Source organism: Aquarana catesbeiana, linkage group LG04, assembly GCF_042186555.1.
Source record: "Aquarana catesbeiana isolate 2022-GZ linkage group LG04, ASM4218655v1, whole genome shotgun sequence".
NCBI classification, from domain to species: domain Eukaryota; kingdom Metazoa; phylum Chordata; class Amphibia; order Anura; family Ranidae; genus Aquarana; species Aquarana catesbeiana.
In genome coordinates this window covers 635,263,816-635,291,789 of record NC_133327.1, presented here as the reverse complement: position 1 = coordinate 635,291,789, position 27,974 = coordinate 635,263,816, and the positions used below count along the sequence as shown (strand labels likewise).

The 27,974-nt window shown below is 42.9% G+C and overlaps 1 protein-coding gene across 1 annotated transcript in view; it reads right to left on the bottom strand.

The window, feature by feature from the left end:
- Positions 1–27,974, bottom strand: part of USH2A (usherin) — a 1,400,924-nt gene that overhangs the window by 596,458 nt on the left and 776,492 nt on the right. Inside the window, exons 38-39 of the mRNA XM_073628975.1 lie at positions 20,230–20,392; positions 610–789 (exon numbers count right to left, since the gene is read on the bottom strand). Of these exons, the coding sequence (XP_073485076.1) occupies positions 610–789; positions 20,230–20,392 (343 nt within the window). The remainder of the gene's footprint in view (positions 1–609; positions 790–20,229; positions 20,393–27,974) is intronic.

Sequence of the window (27,974 nt, the reverse complement as noted above, 5' to 3'; positions counted from 1 at the left end):
TAAAGTTCATGTGCGTGTAAAGGCAGGTGTCCCAATACTTTTGGTAATATAGTGTATATACAGTATATATATATATATATATATATATATATATATATATATATAAAACCCTGAGGAGTATATTGCGCTTGGTTATTCCACAGAGTAAAGCCTGCATTTTGCAGCCCATTCATAAAATGCAGGTCATGGTATGGAGCGTGCAGTGTCCTATGAAGTTGTATTTGCCTAAAGAGGAAGTAAACAGATTTTTTTTTTCTTCCTTGCAAAGTAAAGGCATAATGTGCTAGTATGAATCACATACCAGCACATTATGTGACACTTACTTGCAAACGAAGCCCGTGTCGTCCCCGCTGTAGGCCGCATCCATCTTCGCCCGTTTTCTTTCCGGGGTTGCGGACTCCGGTTCTGTGACTGCCGTGGGCGCCGGAGCCACTGGTCACGGCACACTCTTCTGAAGGAACGGCACAGACGGCCATTCCTTCAGAATGCATGCACATTTGTAAAGCCCACCACTGTGATTTATAAACGTGCAGCATTTTTTTTTTTTTTTCTAAGCAACGGTATGACAGGCATGAATTTTCAAGTATGAATATGTGTAGCAATACCCACCTCCAGGAGGCATGTTAATGATGACAGGGTCACTGGTCACGTAGCCTTGGCTATTAGAAGCATTCACAAAGACACTATAGCTGGAAAATGGAACTAGATCATCAATGGACGCCCACTTATTATTTCCTTGACTTTGATGCAATCTCCTCCTGGAACTGGTAATGTTGTAAATTGTGTCACCTGTTTAATGGAAAAAAAATCAAATGACTTAAAATAATTATATGCGACAAGCAGAATATTTACAGATGCATGAAAATAGAGATAGATTTAGGGCAAAGCACGAGGTACCTTGTAATGCCACCGTCCCTTAACCTTTTCTTCTCTCACCAATTTCTCCGTTCAGCACCTGGGAGTGAAGACATTGTCCAGAACTTCTGGGTATGGTGATCATATCACTTATGCCGCGTACACACGAGCGGACTTTACGGCAGACTTTGTCCGGCGGACTTTTCAGCGGACTTTACGACAGACTTTCCGAATGAACGGACTTGCCTACACACAATCAACCAAAGTCCGACGGATTCGTACGTGATGACGTATGACCGAACTAAAACAAGGAAGTTCATAGCCAGTAGCCAATAGCTGCCCTAGCATCGGTTTTTGTCCGTCGGACTAGCATACAGACGAGAGGACTTTTCGACCGGACTCGAGTCCGTCGGACAGATTTGAAACATGTTTCAAATCTAAGTCTGTTAAACTTTTGAGAAAACAAAATCCGCTGGAGCCCACACACGATCGAATTGTCCGACGAAATCCAGTGCGCCGGACCAAGTATACCGTAAAGTCCAATCATGTGTACGCGGCATTACTCTCCTTCCTCCCATGTGAAAGCACTGGTGCTTGCTAACTGGCTATTTATGCATCCAGTGCTGTCCTGTAGGGATAGGGAGATAGTCCTCAGCCCCGTGTGTCTTCCTTTCCTTGATCCTTTCCTTACTGAACAGAAGGAGTCAAGGAAAGGTAAGTATGTATTGTTGGGCAGGAGTTATTAAACCTAACCTCATACCTCCCAACTTTTTGAGATGGGAATGAGGGACACCTATCAGCAAAAGTATGCAGGCATAGGACACACCCGTTGCCACGCCCCCTTAAAGGAGAATTGTAAAAAAACAAGTTTGGTTAAACCCACAAGTTCTTTTTTTTCACCACTACTATTCCTTTATATTGGCTTTTGTAATTTACAAATGCAGCAATTTATAGACCAGATGAAAGGTTTAGCACTGGGAAACACTTTTTGATAGATAAAAAGTGTATTTTATATACATCTATATAGATCAGACCAAATGAGGAGGAATGAGGTACAGAGGGACATTTCTCCAAATCAGGGACAGCCCCTCGATATCAGGGACAGTTGGGAGCTATGCCTAACCTGCATGAGCAAAGCATGGGTTCACCTTTAGTGGTTAAACTGAAAGTCGGAAGAGATATGATTTGTAAAGACCTTCTGTTTTAAAAAGCCAATGGCGCAATTCTATAAATGTCTCAAAATTTTTTTTTAGAAAAACTAAATTAAAATGGATCCCCATGCAAATAGCTATTCACAGCTGAAATACACAGGCACTGACTTTTAGATCTGTGCAGCTAGTTTTCTGATCCAGGCACCTCTGCCATAATGTAACAAGTAAGATAAATGCACTGTTTCCATTCCAGTTTCCTATACCATTTTCTTGATCATTGGGCAATGGATAGATATGGCCGTGCAATGATGCATACTGCCCAGGGCGGAAGAGACAGGGTGACAAAGCTGAACCAGGAAAAAGAGTTGTCATGCAGAGTGGCAGAGTCGAGAGGTACAGTATAATGGTTGGCATACATGTATTGCAGCTGTGTAGCTTGTTATCACCTGGTATTCCACTTTATAGCCACTGTATCGCCAGAATTAAATTACAAAATAAAAATGCATAGAAGAGGCCTGACTCTTACCTCTCATACTTCACTCAGCACTGAGTTTCACTCACTTGTAGAGCTATTGTGGCTTTATATTCAGGATCCAACATTCTTGGGTGTATTAGATGCCTGGTCTCCCACTATGTTCTGTGGTTCAATGTGCCAGCCTCTACCTCAATATTGTGTCCTTTAGCGACATAGCAAAGAGCAGGAGGAACCAAAGAACGCAGTGGGGGGAGCAAACATATCACACTCTGTTCTGCCCCACTTTCATGTATTTTTATGTATTGAACTGCATGAGGTTATCGTTTCTCTCCAGTATGCTGACATCTAGTGGCGGTTTTGGGTCACTACAACTAGTTTGCTAATGTGATTTTGGTATCTTCCTCTGTTCTCCCCTTCTGTTTAGTGCTAGTTAGTTTAATCGTAGCTATACTCTACTCATTTCTTCCATGTTCCCTAAGAATGTGTTGGTTATTTGCAGAGGCAGGGTTCAGGAAAGTCATTGTCTTCTTACACTTCAAAAGACTGGAAGAACATCCTCTGTACTGCAATTAACTGAAGTAAAATTGTGTTGGATTCAACTTCTGTATTTTACTAAAGGGTTAAGCTGCCTGTAGATGGTGCCAAGTCAGCAAGTGACCATACTGTCCAGACAGATAAAGTCTAAGGAAGTATGTCAATGCATGAAGAAGCATTTAAAACAGAACACATGTGGGAAGGTGCAGCGTGATGCAGAAAACACACAGGGTCCAAAAATATATTAAAACAGGAGTCTAGCAAAAACAAATTAGGGCTGGTGGGAAAGTAACTCGACCGGGAACACGCAAAAGTTGTAACAGTAAAGCGGCAGTAAAGTGGAGGACCAAAGGTGCCGACAGTGTCTGTCTTGAGGGGCGGAATGTGGCCTGGCCAAACTGCACCCAAACGGGGAGGCTTCCAAGAAGGATGGTGTGTCCCTACTCCTCTGGAACCTTTCCCTGATGCTAAGCACTAACCCTGACAGATGGGTGACCTGTTCCTACTCTAGCCACTCGCAAAATGCATGCCAAACCCTCTGGCACAGGGTCTTAAATAGACTCTGCCTGACCCAAGATGGCAACCAGAGTCACATGGGGTGCCAGCATCCAAATGGATAGCTGCCTCCCTGTGACTAAATAAACCATAGAGGAACTAGGTTCCTCTCGACTTCCTTCTCCACCTGCATTGCAGCTGTAAACGAGTGCCACCTGCAGTGGAGAAAATAGACTGCACCTGTCTACACACACTCCCAGAAATGTCAGATTCTGAAGATTCCTCAGGCAGCTGTATCTATGTCTTCAATATAGCAAAGATTGGCAATGCAGGTGGAAGTTGAAGTAAGTAAGAACACTTTTCTACGTAAGGGCAGCATTGTCTTTCATATTCATTCTAGCGATAGGGTTACTTTAAGAGCCTGTGTCAAACCTCCAAACCTCCATAACACAAGGATCCAAACTTACTTCATGGCTCACAGCACTCCTCATTGGCACAACAAAGCTATTCAGGAAGCACTTGTTTAGTAGGGATATGATCTGGGGCAGTGATGGTGAACCTTGGCACCCCAGATGTTTTGGAACTATCCCATGATGCTCATACACGCTGCAGTGTAGTTGAGCATCATGGGAAATGTAGTTCTAAAACATCTGGGGTGCCGAGGTTTGCCAACACTGACCTAGGGGTACACATGGCTGAAATTGGGACCTTGGGTTGATGAAAAACTGGAGCAGTAATAATTAACCAACACATAGACACGAGCAAAGCACAGAAAGTCCAAGCAGAGTTAGTATTGCTAACCTTTTAGCTGATGTTTGGAAATTTGGTTATATCTATAAAACACCCGCAGAATGAATAAAACTTTTTATTGAACCGCCATCACATTTGAGGCAGTTTTGTCTGGAACGGTTGCTGTAAAGTTCCATTACTGAGCTCAGGCATTATGCAAATGAAGATTATCTCTTTTCTCTATTGGTGTTCATAATTCACGGATGCCAATAGAGATTTTGGGCTCTCTGGGGAAACTCTCAGCAAGGTAGCCAAAGCAGACTTAAAGGATGAAAATCCATAATCAAATATCTAGATTGATTGTGTCACTTGCACTTCTATTGATTTGAATTGGGCTGGCTGACCTGAGAGAATAATAGAAGTGTGACTAAAACTGATTTATGGGTATAAAATATGTCTTGTGTTGAATGGTAATCAAACTGTATGGTTTAACTCCTTCGTGGGTTTCAAAGACTGATTAATGAAACACAGCAAAGGAGTAAATGTGCAGCTCTTGTACAAAGCAAACCATCAGATTTTATCTTTGGGCTTAAAAAGGAACTGGATGCCCCGGCACAGATCGACATGTAAAAAAAAAATACAACCTACATGTGAGTAAAAAAACTCGGGTTTGGCCACATCTTGACTATACCATCCAGTTTCGGTTATCAGTCCTCTGGAGGGATGTGCTGGAACTCAAGAGAGTCCAGGGAAGTCAACAAAGATAATAAGGGGGCTGGAGGACCTCAGCTATGAGAAGCAGCTGCAAACACTAAACTAAACTCTATATTTTAGTCCCCTGCACTGTAAAAATGTGTAAACATGTGCTAACAAGTGTAATTGAGGGTCTGCTGCTATATACCCAATACGTGTCCCAAAGGTGATTCAAAAATAGCTAAAGGTGGTAAAGCGCTCCCCTTTACACAGTTGGTATATTACTATATAAAGCAAATCATACACAATATCCTAATGTGCAATATAAAAACAGCAAAAACTCATATGTTTCTGTGCACTGACACTAATGCACTCAGAACGCTTGCATCGTGCATATAGCCTGCTGCCACGAATATCCAAGCGATCCTAAAGGGGCTGCACACCCTATATGCACGATGCAAGAGATCTGAGTGCACCAGTGTCAGTGCACAGAAACATGTGAGGTTTAATTTTGGATATTTTTAGTAAAGTTTTAAAAAACAATTTAGCACTATGCCAGTTTCCTTTATCCTTTTATGAGCACTACTGCTGGATTCTCTTGAACTCAAGGAGGCTACAATCATCCATTATGGATCCCCTATAAAGGGAAGGCACATGGTGACCAGTTGTTGGTCCTTTATGGAGGTGAGCACATAGATGTGAAGGTGGAGGGACACTGAAGGTGCTTAAAGTGTTTGCACCATACCCACGGATTTATTATTTAGACTTTATTGTTTTTTTGTTTTTCCAGTGAATTTTACACTGGCTTCTATGCACAAGCACTTTATTTTTTTGTACATTTGTGTTATAGTGGTGGTACACTGGCATGCACTACCACAGATTTGGTATTAAGTGACACTTATCTTTGCCTATATATTTTTTTATCAACACATTTACCATTCATTTTCTGCAATTTTTTGCTGTTTTATTATTGCACATTAGGATACTGCGTATGTTTTGCTTTATATAGTAATATACCAGCTGTGTAAAGGGGAGCTCTTTACCGTCTTTAACTAAACTAAAATCCTGGAGAAGAGACACATACGTAGGGATATGATCGCAATATACTAAAAGGTAATTCTAGCATGTAAGAGAGGCTTTGCAATTGGCTAGTAATGGTGCCAAGAGCACAAGTCCTTCCCCGCTTTTTCTTTGATAGAACACTGCCACTCCTGCTTAGGCCAAACCCTCTGCCATACTGTGCCTCACTCCATGCCAGAGGCCTCCACATGACATCCCTAGCCATTGACCTTTAAATTCCAAAGAAGGAATGTCCACACATCAATAGGGTTGCTGCACTTTACTGACATACATTTTGGAGTCACTTGACAATACATAGTGAATAATAGTTAGTGGATGGTCCGCAGTGGTCACATGTGAAAGTATATGCAGCACTTTAAGCAGCGATCTCCCTCTAAAAGTCTCTTCTTCCACCCAAGATTATTCTTGTAGGAATGGGATCTCTGTAATCACCTCCTCCAAAGGTACACTTCTCCCAGGACCCTCCAGAGGAACAGCCTTACTCAGGGAACCCTTGGCCTGGTCTAAAAGGCCTTTTGCAACCTGCCCTAGCCCCCACTTCCATAAGGGTCAGGAAGTCTACTGCCATCTCTCCTGGGTGCAGGCTTACATCTTCCCGGGCTCCAGCCCTGTCCAAGGCCTCCATGTGCTGGTTACTTCTGTACTGTGGTGGGGTGTGCTCTGAACTAGGGCTCACCCCAACTGGGCTTATAACTGGGCACTGACTTACCCGTGACATCAGAGTATGAGTGCTCTAAAAGGGGCTTAGCACCTGATGACACTACCTTCTGTAACCAGACACTGTTCTGGAACAGAGCAATCTAGCGGCAGACTAGCTAGCTGCACCTGCCTACAGGCATAGGGATACAATGATACAATCTTAGGCCTCTTATGAAGACAGGCGGCCATTCATTGAAGTTGAATGAGAAGCGGTTAAACCTTAAACTGTGTAAGGGGTTCTTTACTGTTAGAGTGGTAGGGATGTGGAACTTCCTTCCACAGTTTGTGGTGTCAGCAGGGTTGTAGATAAATTTTAAAAACTTTTAGATGTGTTTCTTAGCAAATGCAATGTACAGGGAAATGGGAAATGGTAGTAAAAAAAAAAAATATGCATACACACACACAGGTTGAACTGGATAGACTGGTGTAATTATTTAACCTTATCGATTACAGTATGTAACTATATATATGTATCTATGTAACTATGTGAGGTCATTCTTCCTCCCCAGCATGCTCTATCTGAGTAGTTGTAAATTAGGAAAAATGTAGCTATCTTGAATCAATAAAAGCTTCCTTCCTGTGCCTCATACTAGTGATCATTTACTCCGCTGAAGTTCCGGCAAAGACAAAATTGCTGGATGCATTTTTCACCATGGATCGTCATCTAGTGAACTATTCATGGGGTCTTTTGCCATTCAGAGCAAATAGCCAGTGTTTGCACATAGATCACCCTCCCTCTCTGGAATGTATACATGACCAGCTATGCTCACCCACCACCTCCCCTCTGTCTAAGTTCCTGTGTCGACTGGTGTTGGAGCTTAGACAGGGAGATGACGTCATGCAACCAGTGTTCATTTTGGCAGCAAATTTAGTTTTAGTTAAATTTTAGTCTTCTGCAAGTGTTTTAGTTTTAGTCATAGTCTTTGATTAAAATGCCATTTTAGTTTTAGTCCCATTTTAGTCATCGTATTTTAGTCGACTAAAATGACACAGCCCCCCACACTCTACACAGTACACAGCCCCCCACCCTCTGCACAATACACAGCCCCCCACAATACACAGTCCCCACCCTCTGCACAATACACAGCCCCCACCATCTGCACAGTACACAGCCCTCCACCCTCTGCACAATACACAGCCTCCCTGCCCTCCCAGGAGACCCCCTGTCTCCTGGGACAGCACTGCCAGCATACTCTAAAGGTAAGAATAAATCACTGCCATGCTTTTCTCATACACTGCTCCTCTTGTGTCACTCTCATTGTAAATCAAAGTCTCTAAATACCTCAATAGCTCCATTCTTTCATTGACCCGGTCACATGACTGCTCTCCTCTGGCGTTTCATGGATGGCCATGTGACCACTCTCATCCTTCAATCTAAAGCAACACTCGGAGGAAGAGCGGGAGGAGGAGAGCGGCCGACAAGAACGGAGCTATTGAGGTATTTAGAAGCTTTGTGTTACAATGAGAGTGACACAGGAACAGCGGTGTAGGAGAAGGGGCTGGCAGTGATTTTTTCCTAACTTTAGACTATGCTGGCAGTGCTGTCCAAGGGCCAGGAGAGGCGGGGCGGCTGGCCTGACACCCTCTCAATGTGTGGCACCCGGGGCCGACCGCCCGATCCCACCCCCCCCCCGTTGGTAAAAACATATATCGGTGTGTTATACGCCGATAAATATGGTAGTTAACGAGGGTCAATGTACCTCCTTGCCATTTTGTTCAGTTTTTGTTCTTTAACGAAAACAGATTTAATTTTCGTCATAGATTTCATCAGTGGACGAAAATGTGCTGTACTTTTAGTTTAGTTTTAGTCACTGTAAAAATGCCACTAAAATCTTTGACGAAAAAGTTTTTGTTGACAAAATTAACACTGCATACAACCTCCCTCCCCAACCACCAACACCACCTCCACATGGCAGTGATTGGCAGATTAGGACCATACACTTCCACAAAACAGGAGCCACATGCTCCCTCATACCTCGAACCTTGGCTTTGTTATTGAGGGCAGGAAGGTGGCAAAGGGGCTTTGCTTTGAATGGGCAAAGTGACAGTGTCAGTCTCATTAACAGTTCATATCCATAACATTTGCTCTACCTCCTATTCTCTCTCCTATCCAATGTCCCTACTTAGGACCTTGTTCAAAAAGGGCAATTATATCATTATGCTGTGGTTGGTCATGCAACGACTATACAATAAATGTAGGCTAGCGCTACCCCCGTAGGAGACACTGGAAATTGCCTGGATTATTTTCCCAGTAGATTGCCCTGCAGCCAGGCACACGTTCACAGTCACCTTTTGGCTCAATAACCAGTCTAGGTTGTTCTTGTTTTTATTTTGGAGTAACTGGGATAGAGTTGAGGGAATTGATTGGGATACTCCAAAAACAGAACTATGTACAGGTGGAGGACAGTAAACTCCTTTCTGAAAAAAGCTGAAGCAGAAGTCCTTGCAATAGCAAACTGTGGCTTGGCTTTGTAGTAGAAGCACTTAAAAGCACACAAACTTCTTTAGAGCAACGAAAGCAGAGTCCCTTCACATACAACTAGATAGACTGAGCTATTCAGGACACCAGCCAGTGCCCCTTTTAGACAAACACACAACAAATTCTCTAGCGCAAGAGGGGTAGCAGCAGCCAAAAAGTCTCTAAGATCTCTCACAGCAGTCTGTACTCACAAATGTCCTAGGAAAGTTGGTTGCCTCCTTCCAACTTCCATGCGACACCTTTCTCCTGTGATACCAGACCAGATCTTCAAATGACAGCCCCTCAGTCAGCTCTCTGTTGCTTTGGCATTCAGGCCCTTAGGTTGCCCACCTGAGGCCTCACCAACAGCAAGCACATGGCAGCGCTGTCCTGGAGGGCAATAAGCCCTCCAAGCTCAACCGTCCCTCTGCAGGCAAAGACCCAGCAACTCTGTGTCTCAGAGTATTTTACAGACTCCCAGCAGCCTTCGAGCCACCCTCCCTGTATTGGCCTGGGCTGTATAAATATTCATACTGCTATTTGCATTGCTTCTCACCTATGTTCCAGAGGATTACACTGCTTACTGGAAAACAGAGAAAACAATGCAACCAGCAGCAGATGAAACACTGAACACACCTAACTACTCACACGCAGCTGCACTGATTACAGTGAGCACAACTAAATTTACCTAACCACAAAAATACAGCTCTACTGAACGCAGTGAGCAAGAACCAAATCTAACTAATACTAGCACCTATCTAGTCTAGGTGGGTACTACATGAGCGATCACCTATTAATTCACTTTCTTTATGACTAGAGGTTAGCAAAAGTGGAAAGCAGATGAGCTTCAGATGAGCAAGTTCAGGGGAACGTATTCCTTCATTACTAATTGTAATAATTCAAGTGATAGAATAAGGTTTGGCTTCCACTGGCACAATATATTTTTAAAGTAGAGCATATAAACTTCAGTAGCTTTTAGAAGATCATAAGTAGGACAGCAAGGCAACATGACCATAGCATTGGGTGCAAGGTGGCCAAGGGTTGCATAAAGTCACCAAAACATTAGGTTGCCAATTGGGTTTGTACATCTAGAACCAAACTTCTAGCTTAACTGTCTTCAAATTTCTAGCATAACTCTTTCAGCCCCTCAGTCTCCCATCTAGGCATGCCATGAGTGGCTTTTAGAGCCAAGCTAAAGTGGGATTGTTCTTGGCACAAAAGCAAGTGCAGGATAGTTGAAAGAGACTTCTGTAACCTGTGAGTGCTATTTAAATCCCTTTGCAAAACCACCTTATTCTCGCCTTTCCCATAGACTCCGCTGCATTTGGCCAAAATGGTGAAATTTTGATGAAAATCCCCCAATTTAAATTTCAGTTAATTCAAAACATTTACATTTTGCTCTTTCCTCTGGAGGATATCTTAATAATTCATAGGCTTGGAATTGCTGCAGATCCTGTTTCCTGACATTTTTTGGAGAACTTGATAGCTATAATCTCTTGTCTATGACTACCTTTATGCTTTTATTTGGTCATTATCAATTTTTTTTGGTAACAATGGCCTCAATTCAATGTATACATCTACCTTTTTGGTGAACTTTCATGTTGCCCTCCTACAGGGTCCAGACAACTAAGTCTAATTCAATTCCATTAATATCTCCAGCCATCTAATTTCCTCTCGTTCCTTCACAACCTTTTCCCTTGTCAAGTCTTGTCATCCCTTCCAGTTTACCTGCTGCACAAATTAGCTAACAGATGAAAGAATATGCCTTCCTCCCCAACCCCCCACCCTGTCGGTTTTCCCACCGCTAAAATATGCACAGAGTCCGTTCTTTATAACCATCAGGAGATAAATGACTGGTTTTCCTTACTGAAGAATATATAATGGTTAAAAAGTCACTTTTTTCTCCCAGCTCTACATAAATCACAGAACTAGTCAATATTTAATAATGCTTGCCTTAGACCGGAGTCCCTTGATCACCCCTGTCATGTGTAATAGCTCCCTCTTCGATGTCTTTGACATAAAAGCTTGGCTTTACTGCAGTACTAACATGTAGAGGGTCATTACAGATCGACATTTACCTTAATCTGTGACTGCCAACCATGAACCGATAAATTCCAGCAGATTCCGCTGGGACAAATCAGTAAAGTTCTCAGCGGAGAGAAATCAAAGAAAATTCTGCGGAGAGCAGAATACATTTTCTGCGAGGGCTGCTTGGCAAATGGGTCCTGACTTTTTGAAAGTTCTTTTGCTGCACAGGCTGGCAACATTTAGTGTTACGTTGACAGTCTGACAGACAGATCGACAGTCTGTGCTGACATGTCGGAGGAGGTGATGTGGAAACATTGCTACATTAAAAAGGGAACTTCAGAAAAAATAAAGACCCCATTTGAGGCAAGCAGTAAAGTAATAACCTAACCTTTCTATGCTTCTTCCTTAAATGTTTTTAAAACCTTGCTGCATTCCTATGATATGACTATCTTTCAGACCCTGTGATGTCACCATAGGATCTGATTTGATCCCACATTTGTGACCACCAGGGGGGGGCGTCAGCAGAATGGCCTACGCTTGGTCCAGCTAATGTAGGTGCGCCCTGCTATGAAGCAGTGTAAGGACCCTTTGCCAGGAGAAGAGTGTGGATGGAGGCTGATTAAATGTTGATAGGGAAGCACAGAACTCCCCTACCATCGCTGCATCATACCTAAAGTCCTTGTGAAGTCCCCGTGCATCAGAGGAGGGCGAGGTCACTGGGTGGCCCCGCCCTCCATTATATAAGAAGTGTCAGAAGAACCGAAGCGTCACACCGCGGAAGACTCCCACTGAGGCAGATCGTGCGGACGAGAAGAGCGGAGGGAGAAGAAGATGGAGAATTAGAAGATGGAGAAGAAGAAGATGGAGGAAGAAGAAGAACACCAAAGGAAGACCAGAAGAAAGAAGATGGAAGAAGAAGAAGTTAATAAAGGACTTGTCAAAAACTGTCTCTTGTGTTTTTTAACCATTTTGACACTTTTTTTTGTGAAATGGTAGGGGTAAGTTTGTACCCCATTACCAATTCACACAAGGGGGGTGGGATCTGGGGGTCCCCTTGTTAAAGGGGGCTTCAAGATTCCAATAAGCCCCCCACCCGCAGACCCCCACAAATACCCCAAAGCACCCTCCCAATGTTGAAGGCATGTGGCCTGGTACGGTTCAGTAGGGGGGGCGCTCTCTCGCCCCCCTCTTTTCCTGCGGCCTGCCAGGTTGCGTGCTCGGATAAGGGTCTGGTATGGATTTTTGGGGGGACCCCACGCAAATTTTTTTTTTAAATTTTGGCACGGGGTTCCCCTTAAAATCCATACCAGACCTGAAGAGTCTGGTATGGATTTTGAGGGGGACCCCACGCCATTTTTTAAAAAAAATTTGGCGTGGGGTTCCCCTTAATATCCATACCAGACCTGAAGGTCCTGAAAACCATACCAATAACACAGCTTCTCACTGAAATGAATGGAAATCACTGCAAAATTGCGGTAAAAACGCACCACTATTTTGTGTTTTTGGTGTGCTTTTGAGTTACATGTCCATTTTTCACAGGTTCAGGCAACCCAAAAACGCACATGGATGACATCTTCAGCCATAATCCTGGTAAGCCACTTGCAAACTGCAATGTATATATACACGTTTGCGGTCGGCAAGTGGTTAACAGAACTAGCTGTCTTGCAGATGTAGCAGTTAGAGGGTTGAGACAAACCATTTACTACTGACAGGGGTCCTTACAATGAGCAGGTGTTATTAATTTATCTAAAACCTTTACCCCAAAAAGAACAAACCTGTTTGCTGTAACTGCTAATAAAATATTAGCTAGGGTTCAGCTTCAATTTGTTTGTGTATCTAAATCTGCTGGTCCATCTAACACTCCCCTCCATGAAGACTGACAATGCTGCTGTCCAAAGGTTCCCCCGGCACCCCTTCATTCAGAGTGGGGTTACTGGACAGATTACCAGGTGAAGACAGAGGAAAGAAAGCCTAAAAAAATAAAATGAATGCAGCAATCACATCTAATGATTCAGCTTGAAGCTCTGTTTTTAACATGGTGAATATTATTTTAGCAGAGTTCACCCTGTTGTATGATGGACATGCCTGTTTTGTCACTTGTCCAGCAAAAAATAAAAAAATAAAAACAAATAAAAATAAAAAATTGTTTTTTTTTTTCTTTGTCGCTAAATCGATTGTCGCTCTACACCTCATAATCTTACAAGTGCTTCACAGCAGCTCACATCAAAGTCTTCATTGCATAAGAAAGGGGACATGGCAAGCTTTGAAAGAGGTCAATAGAGACTGCCTATCATAAATTCAACTCTTTGGCACATATGCTTCGAAAAATGGTACACAAAAACGGGCCTTTTCATGGCATCCTTTGGGGACTGGAGCACAGACTGTGCGCAGCCTTCCTTGGTTTAAGACAGAAGGAGAGGAAAAAGGAAAAAATAAAAGTAAGACAAATGGTTTTCTGGTAAAAGGTGAAATGTTACGCTTGGCTCTTGCTGTTGTGAATTTACTTATTGGGTTTGTATTACAGATATTGTTTAGAAAATGTCACTTTCAAAAAATGTGTACTTGTGTGTTGATGGCAGCAAGAAAAAGTTTCACCAGTAAAAAAGTTTGCGGGGGACACCAAAATAAATATATAAAATGTCATATTCTTAGATGTAGCATCCTTCTAGATAGGCTGCTAGGATGTTAGGTAAAATTAGTTCTTTTTGGCTCCAGCTCCAGCAGCTGTTGATTTATTTTGGCTGTTCTGGGTTTAACAGGCTGCAGGTTTGATTGCTCTTGATTGCCTTCTGGAATATGGGAGGATGAGCAAGGCAAACAGGCAGCCTGAATATTTGTGTTGCAGCCAATCCCTGGGGGGGGGGGGGGGGGTATGCACAGTAGGTAGCTGGAGAGCACATAAATAGTCTGGGGCCTGGAGCAAGCATGTTGGAGTCCTGGGTCCAATCCTACAGGGGAAGTCCCCAACCTGAGGGATTCTGTCCCTCTAGGTAGAAAGCTGGAGTTTGCTGCATGCTTGCTTCTAAGACCCCTTTTTTCTTTGGAGCTAATTAAGGGAAACCTCAACTAAGGACCTGGTCTGGAGAGCTCACCAAAGAGTGCCTGGTGGATACTGTATCCAGTAATCCTGTGGCATTGTGAGTATGACCTGAGCTCAGGGTCTTATTGACTGCTGTTTCCTCTAGGTGTCAGAGCCAGTGTTAGTCCTGACAGGGATAGCCTCTAAAAGAGAACTCGGTCTGTCATTTGCACATGTTCCTGCAAATATTCAGTGAGTGTCCTTCTGCAAATATTTGGTGAATCTGGAGTATTCCATATCTCCCCACACTCCATCCAAGTTCTTGTCCAATAAAAAAAATCCTAAAAAGACATCCCCTAGACTGATTACTGAAACAACAGTGAATGTACTGTTGCTGTGCCTGGTTGCCTCTGAACTAGCGTAGGGAAAGAACGGGTTAAATTACAGTGGCTACTTCAGGGGTGGCGCTACATATAGTATAGTAGAAAAAGCCTAAACCCTGTCAAGTTTAATCTCTGTCTGTGCCCCCTTTGCAGGCTTTCTTTCTCTTCCTGTATGGTTCCCAATATGGAACCTGTGGCAGGAAGTGAGGAAAAATCTCCTCAACAAGGCCTCAGACCTCAATATACATTTTGTCATTGATCTCTAATAACTTTCTGTCCAAGTAACAACAGTCACCAGGACTTTCTAGAAACAATAATCCCACCAAAAAAAGAAAAAAAAATAGGTTGGAGGAAATTGTTATAATAGTTTATACACTACTAGAGGTGGCGAAACTGGGTGAGCTGCTTAGTCACTTCTAGAAGAAGCAGTTTGAGCTGAGCTCCTGAGTCACTTTGCTGGGAGGAAGAGCAGGGTGAGTTGAGTTGCTGAGTCACTGCTGGGAGGAAGAACAGGGTGAGCTGAGCTGCTGAGTCACTGCTGGGAGGAAGAACAGGGTGAGTTGAGCTGCTGAGTCACTGCTGGGAGGAAGAACAGGGTGAGCTGAGCTGCTGACCAATTGCTGAAAGGGGATGTAGCGCTCACCCCCAAAAGGGCCCAGTGTTTTGGTCCCAAGGTTCTTTACCCAGTTAGTGTACTAGCAGCCAGGAACACAGTTGTAGTCACTCTTCTGGTTTATTAAATAGTCTAGGGGTAACTTTTTTCTGTTTATTAAACTTGGATAGGTACAGGGTAACCATGAGATACAAGTAGGAGGACAAAGTAACAAAATGAGGACACCTCATACTTTTTCAAACTTCCTAGCACAGTCCTTGCAGCAGCAAATGATGGGCTGAGCTACACAGAGACACCATAAGGAATGTCTACTTTTAACCACTTAAAGACCAGCCACTGCAGTTGTACTGCGGAAGGTTGGCTCTATTACGCAAATCGCCGTCATTGTACGTCGCTTCGTGCAATAGATATAGCAGGAGTGCGTGCAGCAGGGCCCCGGAACCTGTGAGCATGGTTGGCAGGTGTGATGTCCACCGGCCACCTGTGATTGTTCCACACAGAGGCAGAATGGGGATATGCCAGTGTAAACATCAAATACCACCAAAAGAAAGCTCTTTTTGTGGGAAAAAAAGATGTCAATTTTGTTTGGGTACAGCATCACACGACCATGCAATTGTCAGTTAAAGCGACGCAGTGCCATATTGCAAAAAATGGCCTGGTCATTAAGGGGGTAAATCCTTCCGGTTCCACCCAAATTTTGAACAATATCTGTATGTATTCTCTTCCTTGCCTAGATGCTGACATGCCGTTTAAAAAAATTGAAATCGCCGTAATTACCTTTTATTTTTCTATTCTTCTTTGCACTTCCTGGTTCTCCTCCCGTGGGAGTAGGCGTGTTTCTAGCCTCTCCCAGACTCCTGGGAGCTAGTCTCAGGCTTCCCAGGATGCCACTGAGCATGTGCGGGAACGAGCGGTGAATGCTGGGAGCACAGCATTCACCACATCCAGGAAATAAATGCTTGTGGGCTTCAAATGCCCACAATGAAGATGGAAACCGCCTGCAGTGAATAATATAAGTTATTCTTTCCGACGAAATCTGACACAGGCGGACATATTACACAGAATATGTGAGTATGTAATGCTGAGAAGAAAAGTTTGTGAATGAACTAAAAAAAAAAAAAACGATAGATAGGTGGACCCCCCGCTTTAAGTGCTTAAACACAGGCTGACATTGATTCCATGACAGAAGCACACAGTCACTGGGAGTTTACACACCGGTCTGTACTCACAAATGTCCTTGGATAGTTGGATGCCTCCTTCCAATATCAGATCCAGGCCTCAAACTATTTATACTCTCACCCAGCCACCTACTTTGCACCTTCCAACAGGGATTGCCTGGGACCACATACATATTCAGGCTCCTTATTTGACTTTCATAGACCACTACATTTCAGAATTCTTCAGAAGGCAGGGGGAAGCAGTCAAATTTGCAACAGTGAGACACAGAGTAACCCAAAATAATCACAAAATAATCACAAGCTGCTCAACTAAATTACATAGTTAAATAATAGATGAGGTTTAAAAAAGGCACAAGTCCATTAAGTCCAACCTATGTGTGTGATTAATAAGTCAGTATTACATTGTATATCCCTGTATGTTGTGGTCGTTCAGGTGCTTATCTAATCGTTTTTCTAAACTATCGATGCCCCCCCGCTGAGACCACCGCCTGTGGAAGGGAATTCCACATCCTGGCCGCTCTTACAGTAAAGAAACCTCTATGTAGTTTATGGTTAAACCTCTTTTCTTCTAATTTTAATGAGTGGCCACGTGTCTTGTTAATCTCCCTTCCGCGAAAAAGTTTTATCCCTATTGTGGGGTCACCAGTATGATATTTGTAAATTGAAATCATATCCCCTCTCAAGCGTCTCTTATGCAGAGAGAACAAGTTCAGTGCTCGCAACCTTTCTTCATAACTAATATCCTCCAGACCCTTTATTAGCTTTGTTGCCCTTCTTTGCACTTGCTCCATTTCCAGTACATCCTTCCTGAGGACTGGTGCCCAGAACTGGACAGCATACTCTAGGTGCGGCCGGACCAGAGTCTTGTAGAGTGGGAGAATTATCTCTTTATCCCTGGAGTTAATCCCTTTTTTAATGCATGCCAATATTCTGTTTGCTTTGCTAGCAGCAGCTTGGCATTGCATGCCATTGCTGAGCCTATCATCTACTAGGACCCCCAGGTCCTTTTCCATCCTATATTCCCCCTAGAGGTTTTCCCCCTAGTGTATAGATTGCCTTCATATGTTTGCCACCCAAATGCATTATTTTACATTTACATTTCTACATTAAACCTCATTTGCCATGTAGTTGCCCACCCCATTAATTTGTTCAGATCTTGCAAGGTTTCCACATCCCACAGAGAAGTTATTGCCCTGCTTAGCTTAGTATCGTTCGCAAATACAGAGGTTGAACTGTTTACCCCATCCTCCAGGTCGTTTATAAATAAATTAAATAGGATCGGTCCCAGCACAGAACCCTGTAATACCCCACTACCCACCCCTGACCATTCCGCGTATTCCCCATTTATCACCACCCTCTGAACTCGCCCTTGTAGCCAGTTTTCAATCCATGTACTCACCCTATGGTTTATGCCAATGGACTTTATTTTGTACAGTAAACTTTTATGGGGAACTGTGTCTAATGCAAAGTCCAGATACACCACGTCTACAGGCTTTCCTTTATCTAGAGGGCAACTCACTTCCTCAGAGAATGTTAATAGATTTGTTTGGCAAGAACGATTCTTCATGAATCCATGCTGATTACTGCTAATGATACCATTTTCATTACTAAAATCCTGTATATAGCATCTTATCATCCCCTCCAAGAGCTTGCATACTATTGATGCTAGGCTAACTGGTCTGTAATTCCCAGGAATGTATTTTGGGCCCTTTTTAAATATTGGTGCTACACTGGCTTTTCTCCAATCCGCTTGTACCATTCCAGTCAGTAGACTGTCAGTAAAAATTAGGAACAATGGTCTGGCAATTACTTTACTGAGTTCCCTAAGCACCCTCAGGTGCACGCCATCCGGTCCCGGTGATTTATTAATGTTAAGTTTCCCAAGTCTATTTCTAATTCTGTCCTCTGTTAACCATGAGGGTGCTTCCTGTGACTTGTCATGAAGATAAGCACTGCAGTTTTGGTTACTAAAGCCCCCGATTCCCTTGTGAAGACTGAGGAGAAGAATAAATTCAATACCTTCGCCATCTCCCCATCCTTTGTAACCAGATGTCCTTCATCATTCTTTATGGGGCCAATATGGTCTGTCCTCCCTTTTTTACTGTTTACATACTTAAAGAATTTCTTGGGAAATTCTTCTTTTTTGCTCTCTTTGTCTCCTTGTCTTTTGTGTTTTATCTTATCCGCCCTAATTGCACCCTTACATTTCTTATTGCATTCTTTATAAAGTCTGAATGCTGATGATGATCCCTCAACCTTGTATCTTTTGAAGGCCTTCTCCTTTGCTTTTATATGCATTTTTACATTGGAGTTAAGCCATCCAGGACTTTTGTTCGCTCTTTTAAATTTATTACCCAATGGGATGCACTGGCTAATGCCCTTATTTAATATGCTCTTAAAGCGAACCCATCTCTCCTCCGTGTTATTTGTATCAAAGATTTTATCCTAATTTATATCTTTTAGCAAGGTTCGTAGTTTAGGGAAGTTAGCTCTTTTGAAATTCAGTGTCTTTGTGTTCCCCTTATGTTTCCTATTTGTGTGATTTATACTAAAGTCAGTTGACCTGTGATCGCTGTTTACTAAATTACCCCATATTTCCACATCCGTTATCAGGTCTGTATTGTTGGTAATCAGTTGATCTAATAACATTTTATTTCTGGTTGGTGCATCTACCATCTGACCCATGACATTGACCTGCAGGACATTTAGGAACTGGCGAGTCTTATGCCCCGTACACACAGTCGGATTTTCCGATGGAAAATGTCCGATCGGAGGGTGTTGTCGGAAATTCCGACCGTGTGTGGGCTCCATCGGACATTTTCCATCGGATTTTTCGACACACAAAGTTGGAGAGCAGGAGATAAAATTTTCCGACAACAAAATCCGTTGTCGGAAATTCCGATCGTGTGTACACAAATCCGACGGACAAAGTGCCACGCATGCTCAGAATAAATAAAGAGATGAAAGCTATTGGCCACTGCCCCGTTTATAGTCCCGGCGTATGTGTTTTATGTCACCGCGTTCAGAACGATCGGATTTTCCGACAACTTTGTGTGACCGTGTGTATGCAAGACAAGTTTGAGCCAACATCCATCGGAAAAAATCCTAGGATTTTGTTGTCGGAATGTCCGAACAAAGTCCGACCGTGTGTACGGGGCATTAGACTAATGCGTGGTTCCCTCTGCCCAGGCTATGTTTGGATAATTAAAATCCCTCAATATGATGACACTTCCCATCCTTGCTGCTAATCCAAATTGTGATAGGAGGTCCACCTCCCTCAGGTTAGAGGGCCTATAGCATACTCATGGTATTATTTTCCCCTTAGCTTCATCCCTTTGGAGCTCTACACATAAAGATTCCACCTCCTCTCTAGCTCGCTTAGTGATGTCATCTCTCACATTCCCTTGTACATTATTCCTAGTGTACCTAGTCTAGCAAGCAGCCTAACTAGGTGGGTGCTGCAGGAGAGTAGGGGGAGCTGAGCTGCTAAGTTTCTGCTGGGAACAGAGGTAGATGAGCTGGTGACTTGGATTAAAATGAATGCCATGAGAGCTCATGAGGTCAAATTTGAGGATGAATTACCCCACAGCTACAGCAGCTACATGTTTCAGTGAGGGCTTGTTTTAAGGATAATGTACTGGTATGTAAATACTTGTAGGTCTATGGCCGGTTAACAGTTCACTTTCAGCTCAACTTTGCACCAACCAAATATTTCACTACCTTCTTGCAAGAAAACCTTCAGGCTACTTAAGGACTAAATGAATTACTAAAAACACAATTACAATTAGTACTAATTCTACTGAAAATAACAAAAAAGATGGCTTGGACTTTGTAATTACCTTCTTTTTCATAGAACAAGCCACTAAAGATGATGTCATAGGTCATGTGACCATTGGGCTTTTCAGGCCCTGTCCATGTCACCAGAACACTTCTTGGACTGTTGATGGTTGAATGAAGTACAACAGTTCCATCTGGCCTGGTTTCTTGAGTGCAGGCTTCAAGCTGAAAAACACCCAAAAGGAATGAAAGGCAAGAAAGTGTGCTGAATATAAATATTCCACATAGACAAAGAAACAAACTATTCAGTACAATAATCCCGAGTAAAATTGGAATAGAATACTAGGAATGAGTACATGTGCAAGAAGCAGCTTTCTGAATTATATCAACAAAACTGTCCTGATAAGACAATGGTATAATGCTCAAGTATAGCATAATTATTAATGTTCTATATTTGTCCTGCAGACCAATATAACTAAAAGTGAGAAATAAGAAAAATAAAATCCCAAATCTGAGTGGTCACCAGAACAGGAATAAAGGGGAGATCTTCCAGTGGGGACACTAGTTCTGGTTAACCTAGTGACTACCATGGATGTTTTTTCTGTTGTGGCTATGGGGCAGGAAGTGAAGGAAATGTCCACAGTGGGACACAGATGGCAAAAAAACACTGACAGGGCTTATACCCCTATCTTAGTCTATTCAAAATATTTAAAAAACTACTTTGATTCAATTTTTTTTCATTTCTACTTTAATTTCCACTTTAAAGCATTATTAAACCCAAAACCAAAAAATGTAATGCACTGCAGCTCACCAGATGTGGTGGCTGCATTTGTTTTCTTTCCTTACGCATTTTCCCCTGTGTTTTCACCTGTTGATCTGGCTAGTAACACCCCTCTTGTATATTGCCCCGTACACACGGTCGGATTTTCCGACGGAAAATGTGTGATAGGACCTTGTTGTCGGAAATTCCAACCGTGTGTGGGCTCCATCACACATTTTCCATCGGATTTTCCGACACACAAAGTTGAGAGCTTGCTATAATTTTCCGACAACAAAATCCGTTGTCGGAAATTCCGATCGTGTGTACACAAATCTGACGGACAAAGTGCCACGCATGCTCAGAATAAATAAAGAGATGAAAGCTATTGGCCACTGCCCCGTTTATAGTCCCGACGTACGTGTTTTACGTCACCGCGTTCAGAATGATCGGATTTTCCGACAACTTTGTGTGACCGTGTGTATGCAAGACAAGTTTGAGCCAATATCCGTCGGAAAAAATCCTAGGATTTTGTTGTCGGAATGTCCGAACAAAGTCCGACCGTGTGTATGGGGCATTAGAGTGCCCCACTCTGAATGAAGGAGCACAGGGGCACCTTTGGACACTAGTATTGTCAGTCTGGGGGGAGGGGAGTGTTAGATGTACTAGCAGATTTAAACACACTAACAAATTGAAGCCAAGCTTCAGCTAACACTTTATAATCAGTTACAGAAAACATTTTTTTTTCCTTTTGGCATAAAGGTGTTACATAATTGAATAAAATCTGATCATTATTACCCCTACCGAGGTAAAAAAAAAAAAATGATCTCATCCCTGTAACTGATACATTCTGCTGGAGAGCTTGATCTTTTGAAAAACAACAAACTTACTGGCTGGATAACCAGATGAAAATAGAAGAAAGAAAGAAAGTAAATGCAGCCATCACATCTAATAAATCGTAAGCTGCACTATAATAAATGTTGGCTTCTGGGTAATACTGCTTTAACTCCTAGAGTATTTTCTTCACTGTCAAAGGACAAGTTCACCTTTACAAGAAAAATAATAAATGCACATTTTTTGCAGGTAACAAAATATGCATGTAATATTGTTTTTTTTTTTTGTTTTTTTTAGGAGCCTGTAAGGCATTGCACACTTGATCAGCAGATTTTTGGTGTAATGCCACATACCTGCAGATTGTCTGTGTAGCTGTCTGCCCGTACCTCCGATACGGGCAGGTAGTTACCAAATAACAGAAAGCTCAATGAACTCTCTAGAACGCTCATCAGCCCCCTGGTGATTCATTGAGATCTTCAAGCCTTCAACCTCAAAGGCTGACGGTACTTATAGTTCACTGATTCACAGAGATCTGTGAATCAATGATGCGGCCATGTGGGCAGAGCCCCATGCGGCCGCACTCCTTTTGAATTGTGACAGGGGGTGCAGGGAGGAGATCTCTGGCCCGCTGTCACAAGGCAGGGAGGGATCAGGGGGAGAGAGGGCAGATGCTGAACATGTTACATGTTACACCCTAAATATGGGTGTAACATGTAACATGTTTAAAAGGTGAACCAATCCTTTAATCCAGGGGTCTCCAAACTTTCTAAACAAAGGGCCCATTTACTGTCCTTTACAGACTTTAGGGGGCCGGATTGTGGCCAGTAGGAGTAGAACATGTTCTGGTGTCAGTGGGAGTAAACACTGCCACTTCTTTAGTGGGAGGAATAGGGCCCAATCATTGGTGTCAGTGAGAGGAATAGTACGATTGTTGGTGTCAGTGGCAGAAACAGTGCCCCTTGTTGGTGTCAGTGGCAAGAACAGTGCCCCATTATTAGTGTCAGTGAAAGGAATAGTGCCCCATCATTGGTGTCAGTGGGTTGAATAGTGCCCCATCATTGGTATTAGTGGGAGGAATTGTTCCCCATTATTGGTGTCAGTGGGTGGAATGGTGCCCATTGTTGGTGTAAGTGGGAGGAATAGTGCCCAATCGTTGGTGTCAGTGAGAGGAATAGTGCCTCATTGTTGGTGTCAGTGGTGTCCTAAGGGCCAGGTAAAGACTAGCAAAGTGCCCCGGGCTGCAATTTGGAAACCCCTGCTTTAATCTAACGCTACCTAACAGTGAATATTTATCTTGTTGACTTTAAGTATATCTAAAACCATTTTGCTACGTTTTGAAAAGAGTAGGGGACAGTTAAAACCCTTGGAATTTTTTGTTTTTGTTTTGCTTAAAATTTAAAAAAATGGCAATTTCCTGCTTTTGGATTTTGGTTTGCACTTGAAAGCCTGGTGTGGAGGTAAGGGTGCCGGGCATATTTGTACATTCATGGAAGGTTTTCAATACTGTTTGCTTCAACACCATGGGGGATTTACCTCTCTATGTATAAGGTGATACCGTTGGTGATCCAAAATGTTATGGTTATCATCAGAACACAGAGTGAAGTAAGATGTTAGAAACAGTACACATGTCCCCCCCCTTACTCTGTGAAAGTGGGTTGGTAAAAGCACACCTCAACTTTGGTCACCCCCTAACCTCTATTGGGAATGAACCCTAAAAAAAGATAAGAGATTAAAGCACAATAATGGAAAATGTCTAATATCTTTAAATCTGAAATCTTTTCACTAGTTTATTGACTGTACAGCACTGACATACTGTATGTATCTAAACCTATGCAAAATTGGGGTGTCTGCAATGATTGGTTCCAAGATCCATTGTATCCAGTCAAAGCATCTATTCATGTCTGACAGCCATTCTAACTATGAAAACCTCAAGCTTTTCTCTCCAGACTGCATAAGTAAAACATTTTCTTCTAATCCTTGATAACCTGTATACACACTGAGAACATCCCTCAGATTTTTATTTAATTTCCATTTTTGCTCTGATGTCCTTAATTTTTTTATTTTTTTTAAACTTCTTACATACTTGAAGTTAAAAATGAAGACGTGGATCTGGCATGGTGCCAGGCAAGCTTTTAAGAGTAAATATTCATCAAAGTAGGCAAAGCTATAAAATGTTTAATGGTAATAAAGTGTGCATTTCTGCTCTACAAATTCGGGTGGCATGAGGAGTTGGATCGGTTTCAAAGAGCGAGACGGAACCCTTTTAAAACAGACAATTATGAGGATTTTCTTTGTAAAGTCCTCTTATGAAGTCAAAATGCAGCACATGAACGGCCTACATAAGAGTGACCATTTCCTGACCCCTTCCTTTTGGAAAGAAAATAAAAAATTTAAAACACAAAAAACAGGAAATATTAGTATCTGGGTGTCTCTGCATCAAGATTTAAAGTGGACCTGAATTCAAAAAGTACTTACTTATAGGGAACTTCTAGAAATGTTAATTTTGTCTAAGCAACACCCTGAAAATGTTACCATTTGTCCCTTTCTGTAGCCTTAAAGCTGTATATCTGCAGTGTGAGATCATCACTGCTGCATTTAATTGCTAGTCTTATGAGATATGAGGTGAGATTTGGTGACGTCACTCCTGTGCTGTTCCTGTTCTCCTTTCTGGAGAAAAAGTTGTACTGAAGGCCTGCGGTGCAAGTATTTTCCTGCTTCATTCATTTTGTGCATCTGTGCTTCCACCACCTCTCCTACTGCTTCTTGAATTTTCCCCTAGCAGTCAACAGATCACCAAGCATCAGGGGACAGCTCTGACAAGAGAAAGCAAAGCCCAACCTCTTCCAAGATGGCTGTCTCCACAAAGAGACACAGTTCTATGTGTTCTATGTACTATGAGATGTGTGTAAAAAACAAAAGAAATATAAATTCCCAGCCAGCCTGCAACAAACTGAATTTACCTTCTCCTTGTAAGGGTCAATTTGGTGTGTTGCAGACTGGCTGGTAAGTGAGCTGGGAATTTTTGTTTGTTGTTTTTGACATGCATCACCCTTCCATGTGTGCCTTGCTGCAAAGGCTAGGTTGGGATGGGTTGGGATGGCTGCCATTTGTTTGTACTGCTGGTGATAGTACTATGTATCCCTTACTCATTCACATAGGTATCTATGGGATATCTGGGAGCTCCCTTATTGTTAAAGCTGGCTTTCAGATTCCAATAAACCCCCTGCCTGCATCCCCCTACAACCACAGGGCCAGGGTTGTGGGAAAGAGGCCTATGTCCTCATCAACATGGGGAAAAGGTGCTTTGCCAGGAGGGGGTTCGCCCTGCCAAAGTACGCCCTGCCATAGTGGGAGCATGTGGCCTGGTATGTTTCAGGAGAAGGGGGGAGGGGTTGTGCATGCTCCATCCCCTCTTTCCTGGCCTGCCAGACTGCATGCTTGGATAAGAGCCTGGTTTAAAAAAGAATTGAGTGCCCCCAAACCATTTTTTTTGGCATGGGGTCCCCCTTTAACTTCATACCAGACGGAAGAGCATGGTATGAATTGTGGGGGGGGGCCCCACACAGTTTTTTTTTGCATTCTTACTGTCAGCATCTTTGTTTACATTCTGCTGTCAGCCAGGAATCCCCGGCTAAAAGCAGCGATGAGTTATTGGTTGTTAACCGCTTGCCGACCGCCTCGCGCAGATATACTGCGGCAGAAGGGCTCGTACAGGCAAAACCACTTACCTGTACGTCGCCCTTTAAGAGGCGGCCAGCGCGCGCGCGTGCCGCCGGCGGCAAGCTCCGTGAGTCGAGTCGCAGGTCCCGCGGACTCGATCGCCGCGGGGATACCCGCGATCGCCTCACGGGGAGAAAGAACGGGGAGATGCCGTTGTAAACAACATCTCCCCATTCTGCCTAGTGACAGTGTCACTCGATCTCTGTTCCCTGTCATCGGAGCAGAGATCAGTGACGTGTAACATGTAGCCACCCCCCCCACAGTTAGAAACACGCCCCTAGGACCCACTTAACCCCTACACTGCCTCCTAGTGGTTAACCCCTTCACTGCCAGTATCATTTACACAGGAATCAGTGCATTTTTATAGCACTGATTGCTGTATAAATGACAATGGTCCCAAAAATGTGTCAAAAATGTCCGATGTGTCCGCCATAATGTCACGATAAAAATTGCTGATCGCCGCCATTTAAAAAAAAAAATTATTATTAATAAAAATGCCATAAAACTATCCCCTATTTTGTAAACGCTATAACTTTTGCGCAAACCGATCAATAATCGCTCGATTTTTGGTGCAGTATTTTAGTTTTGGTGAATTGAGCCCACAGTACCAAACAAGTCCTTTGCCCTCTGCTTGTCTTTTTGGGTGAAGCTTCCACAGTTCAGGTTCTTTTTAAATAGATAAAGATGATACATACTAAGGGTATAGGTTTTCATGCTATTACTTCTACAACAGGGATCCCTCTCACCTCTTTCTTGTGTGTTTGCCGACAAACAGTTCAAACATGGGCATTATGACCAATTTGTTCATTGCCTAGTTTAGCAGTGAAAATGTCTCACAAATGACGCAGTAATCTTTCAAACAGGAGCATTACATTGCTGTTGGCCATGAGCACCTTTTACCTCTACCCTAATTCCATAGTCATGTGGGGTAAAAAAGTTGACAGCAACAAGCACATTACGGTGATTCCAGCAGCCATTTTTCAGGGAATGTTCACTTGGCTTAATAAATAAGGTGAGGCTTGTTCACTTTAAATACCCAATCAAAGACAAAAGAGATAAAGTGAACGCATCTTCATCTTTTTTACTAAGCATTTATTTAATTTTTGTCTGTGATTCTGTCAAGATTTTCTGCATATCATACTGGGAAGTGAAATCTTTCCACCAGAGAATCAGACAACAATCAAAACAAATTTTAATTGAATGGGGAAGGTTTAGAACCTCAGTCTTTGTGGTGCCTCTCCTCTACTATACTCTCTAAAGTCCTTGGGTCACTTTAGGTGTACCGGTATTGGAGCCTGGGCACACTCAGGCACAAGCTTCTCACTGAAATGCGTAGGCTGTTTTACAACTTTGTAGATGTATTTAATAAAGAAATACCATTTTGGATGTCATCCTGAGTGCCGATCATCCCTTTCCTTACTCTGTTATGTTGCAGGTGTCAGCAGCCTCAAGGTCTGAGCACCGGGCGGAGCTTTTATGTAGGAAGGTTGCAGCACCTATATACCTGTTTTCCTTACAAACTTCTCACTAAGCTGCTCCTTACAGGCCAACCAAGTATGAAAGCATCCAAGCTACCTGGTCATATGGTTCTGTACTTTGGTGGACTGTGGCCATCAGCTATCATAAGTGCATGCTTATTAGGCTATGTGCCCTGGCACCATATTACATGGCTTTTCCTATGTCATTTGGCTGTTGTAGAAGCAGACTTGGGGTCCTTGAGATGGTACCCTACAGGGCTGGAATTAGCAACGAGCTAGAAACCAAAAGTATTGCCCTCTAAGGTCTAGCAATACTCTAAGCAACTGCTGTATTGCCCTCTATGGTATAGTGGGGGTCCCAAAACATTTCTGTATAACGGCCACATTGTATATATTACAAATATTTCCAGGCTAAAAAAAAAACTAAAACTTTTTTTTAATGTTTAAATTACATTTATATGAATGAATAAGTTCTACTTGTGGCTTTTTTAGTAATCAGCATGATATGATTCAGAACAAGAGAGAAAGAACTGGAGAAAATCAAAGGAAATAAATTCCAAATAAACTTGAGCATACCAAAGCCCTCTTACATCAGGGTCCCTATCAGGGTTCCTATCATTGACCCTGATGTAAAGGGGGACTCTGATAAGGATTCTCATGTAAGGGAAGGCTCTGATTGGGACCCTGATGTAAGGGGGCACTCTAATAGGAATAGTAAAGGGAGACTCAGATGTAAGGAGGGTTCTGATGTAAGGGGGACTAACATGATTGGTTATTAGGGCACCAACCAATGATAGTACAATGTCAACGCAACAGAGGAAACCTGTACTGGAGACTGGTGAAGGGGTGGTGGATGTTGGGGAGAAATGGAGACCGTAGGATGACCTGAAGACCTGTGTCAGAGGCCACTGTCCCTACCTGCAGGTCGGAAAAAATCTTGTAGCGGGCTGTATTTGACCCAACACCCAAGTGATCACCCGAACACATCTGCTGTGTCCGGGTGACACATGAATCGTCG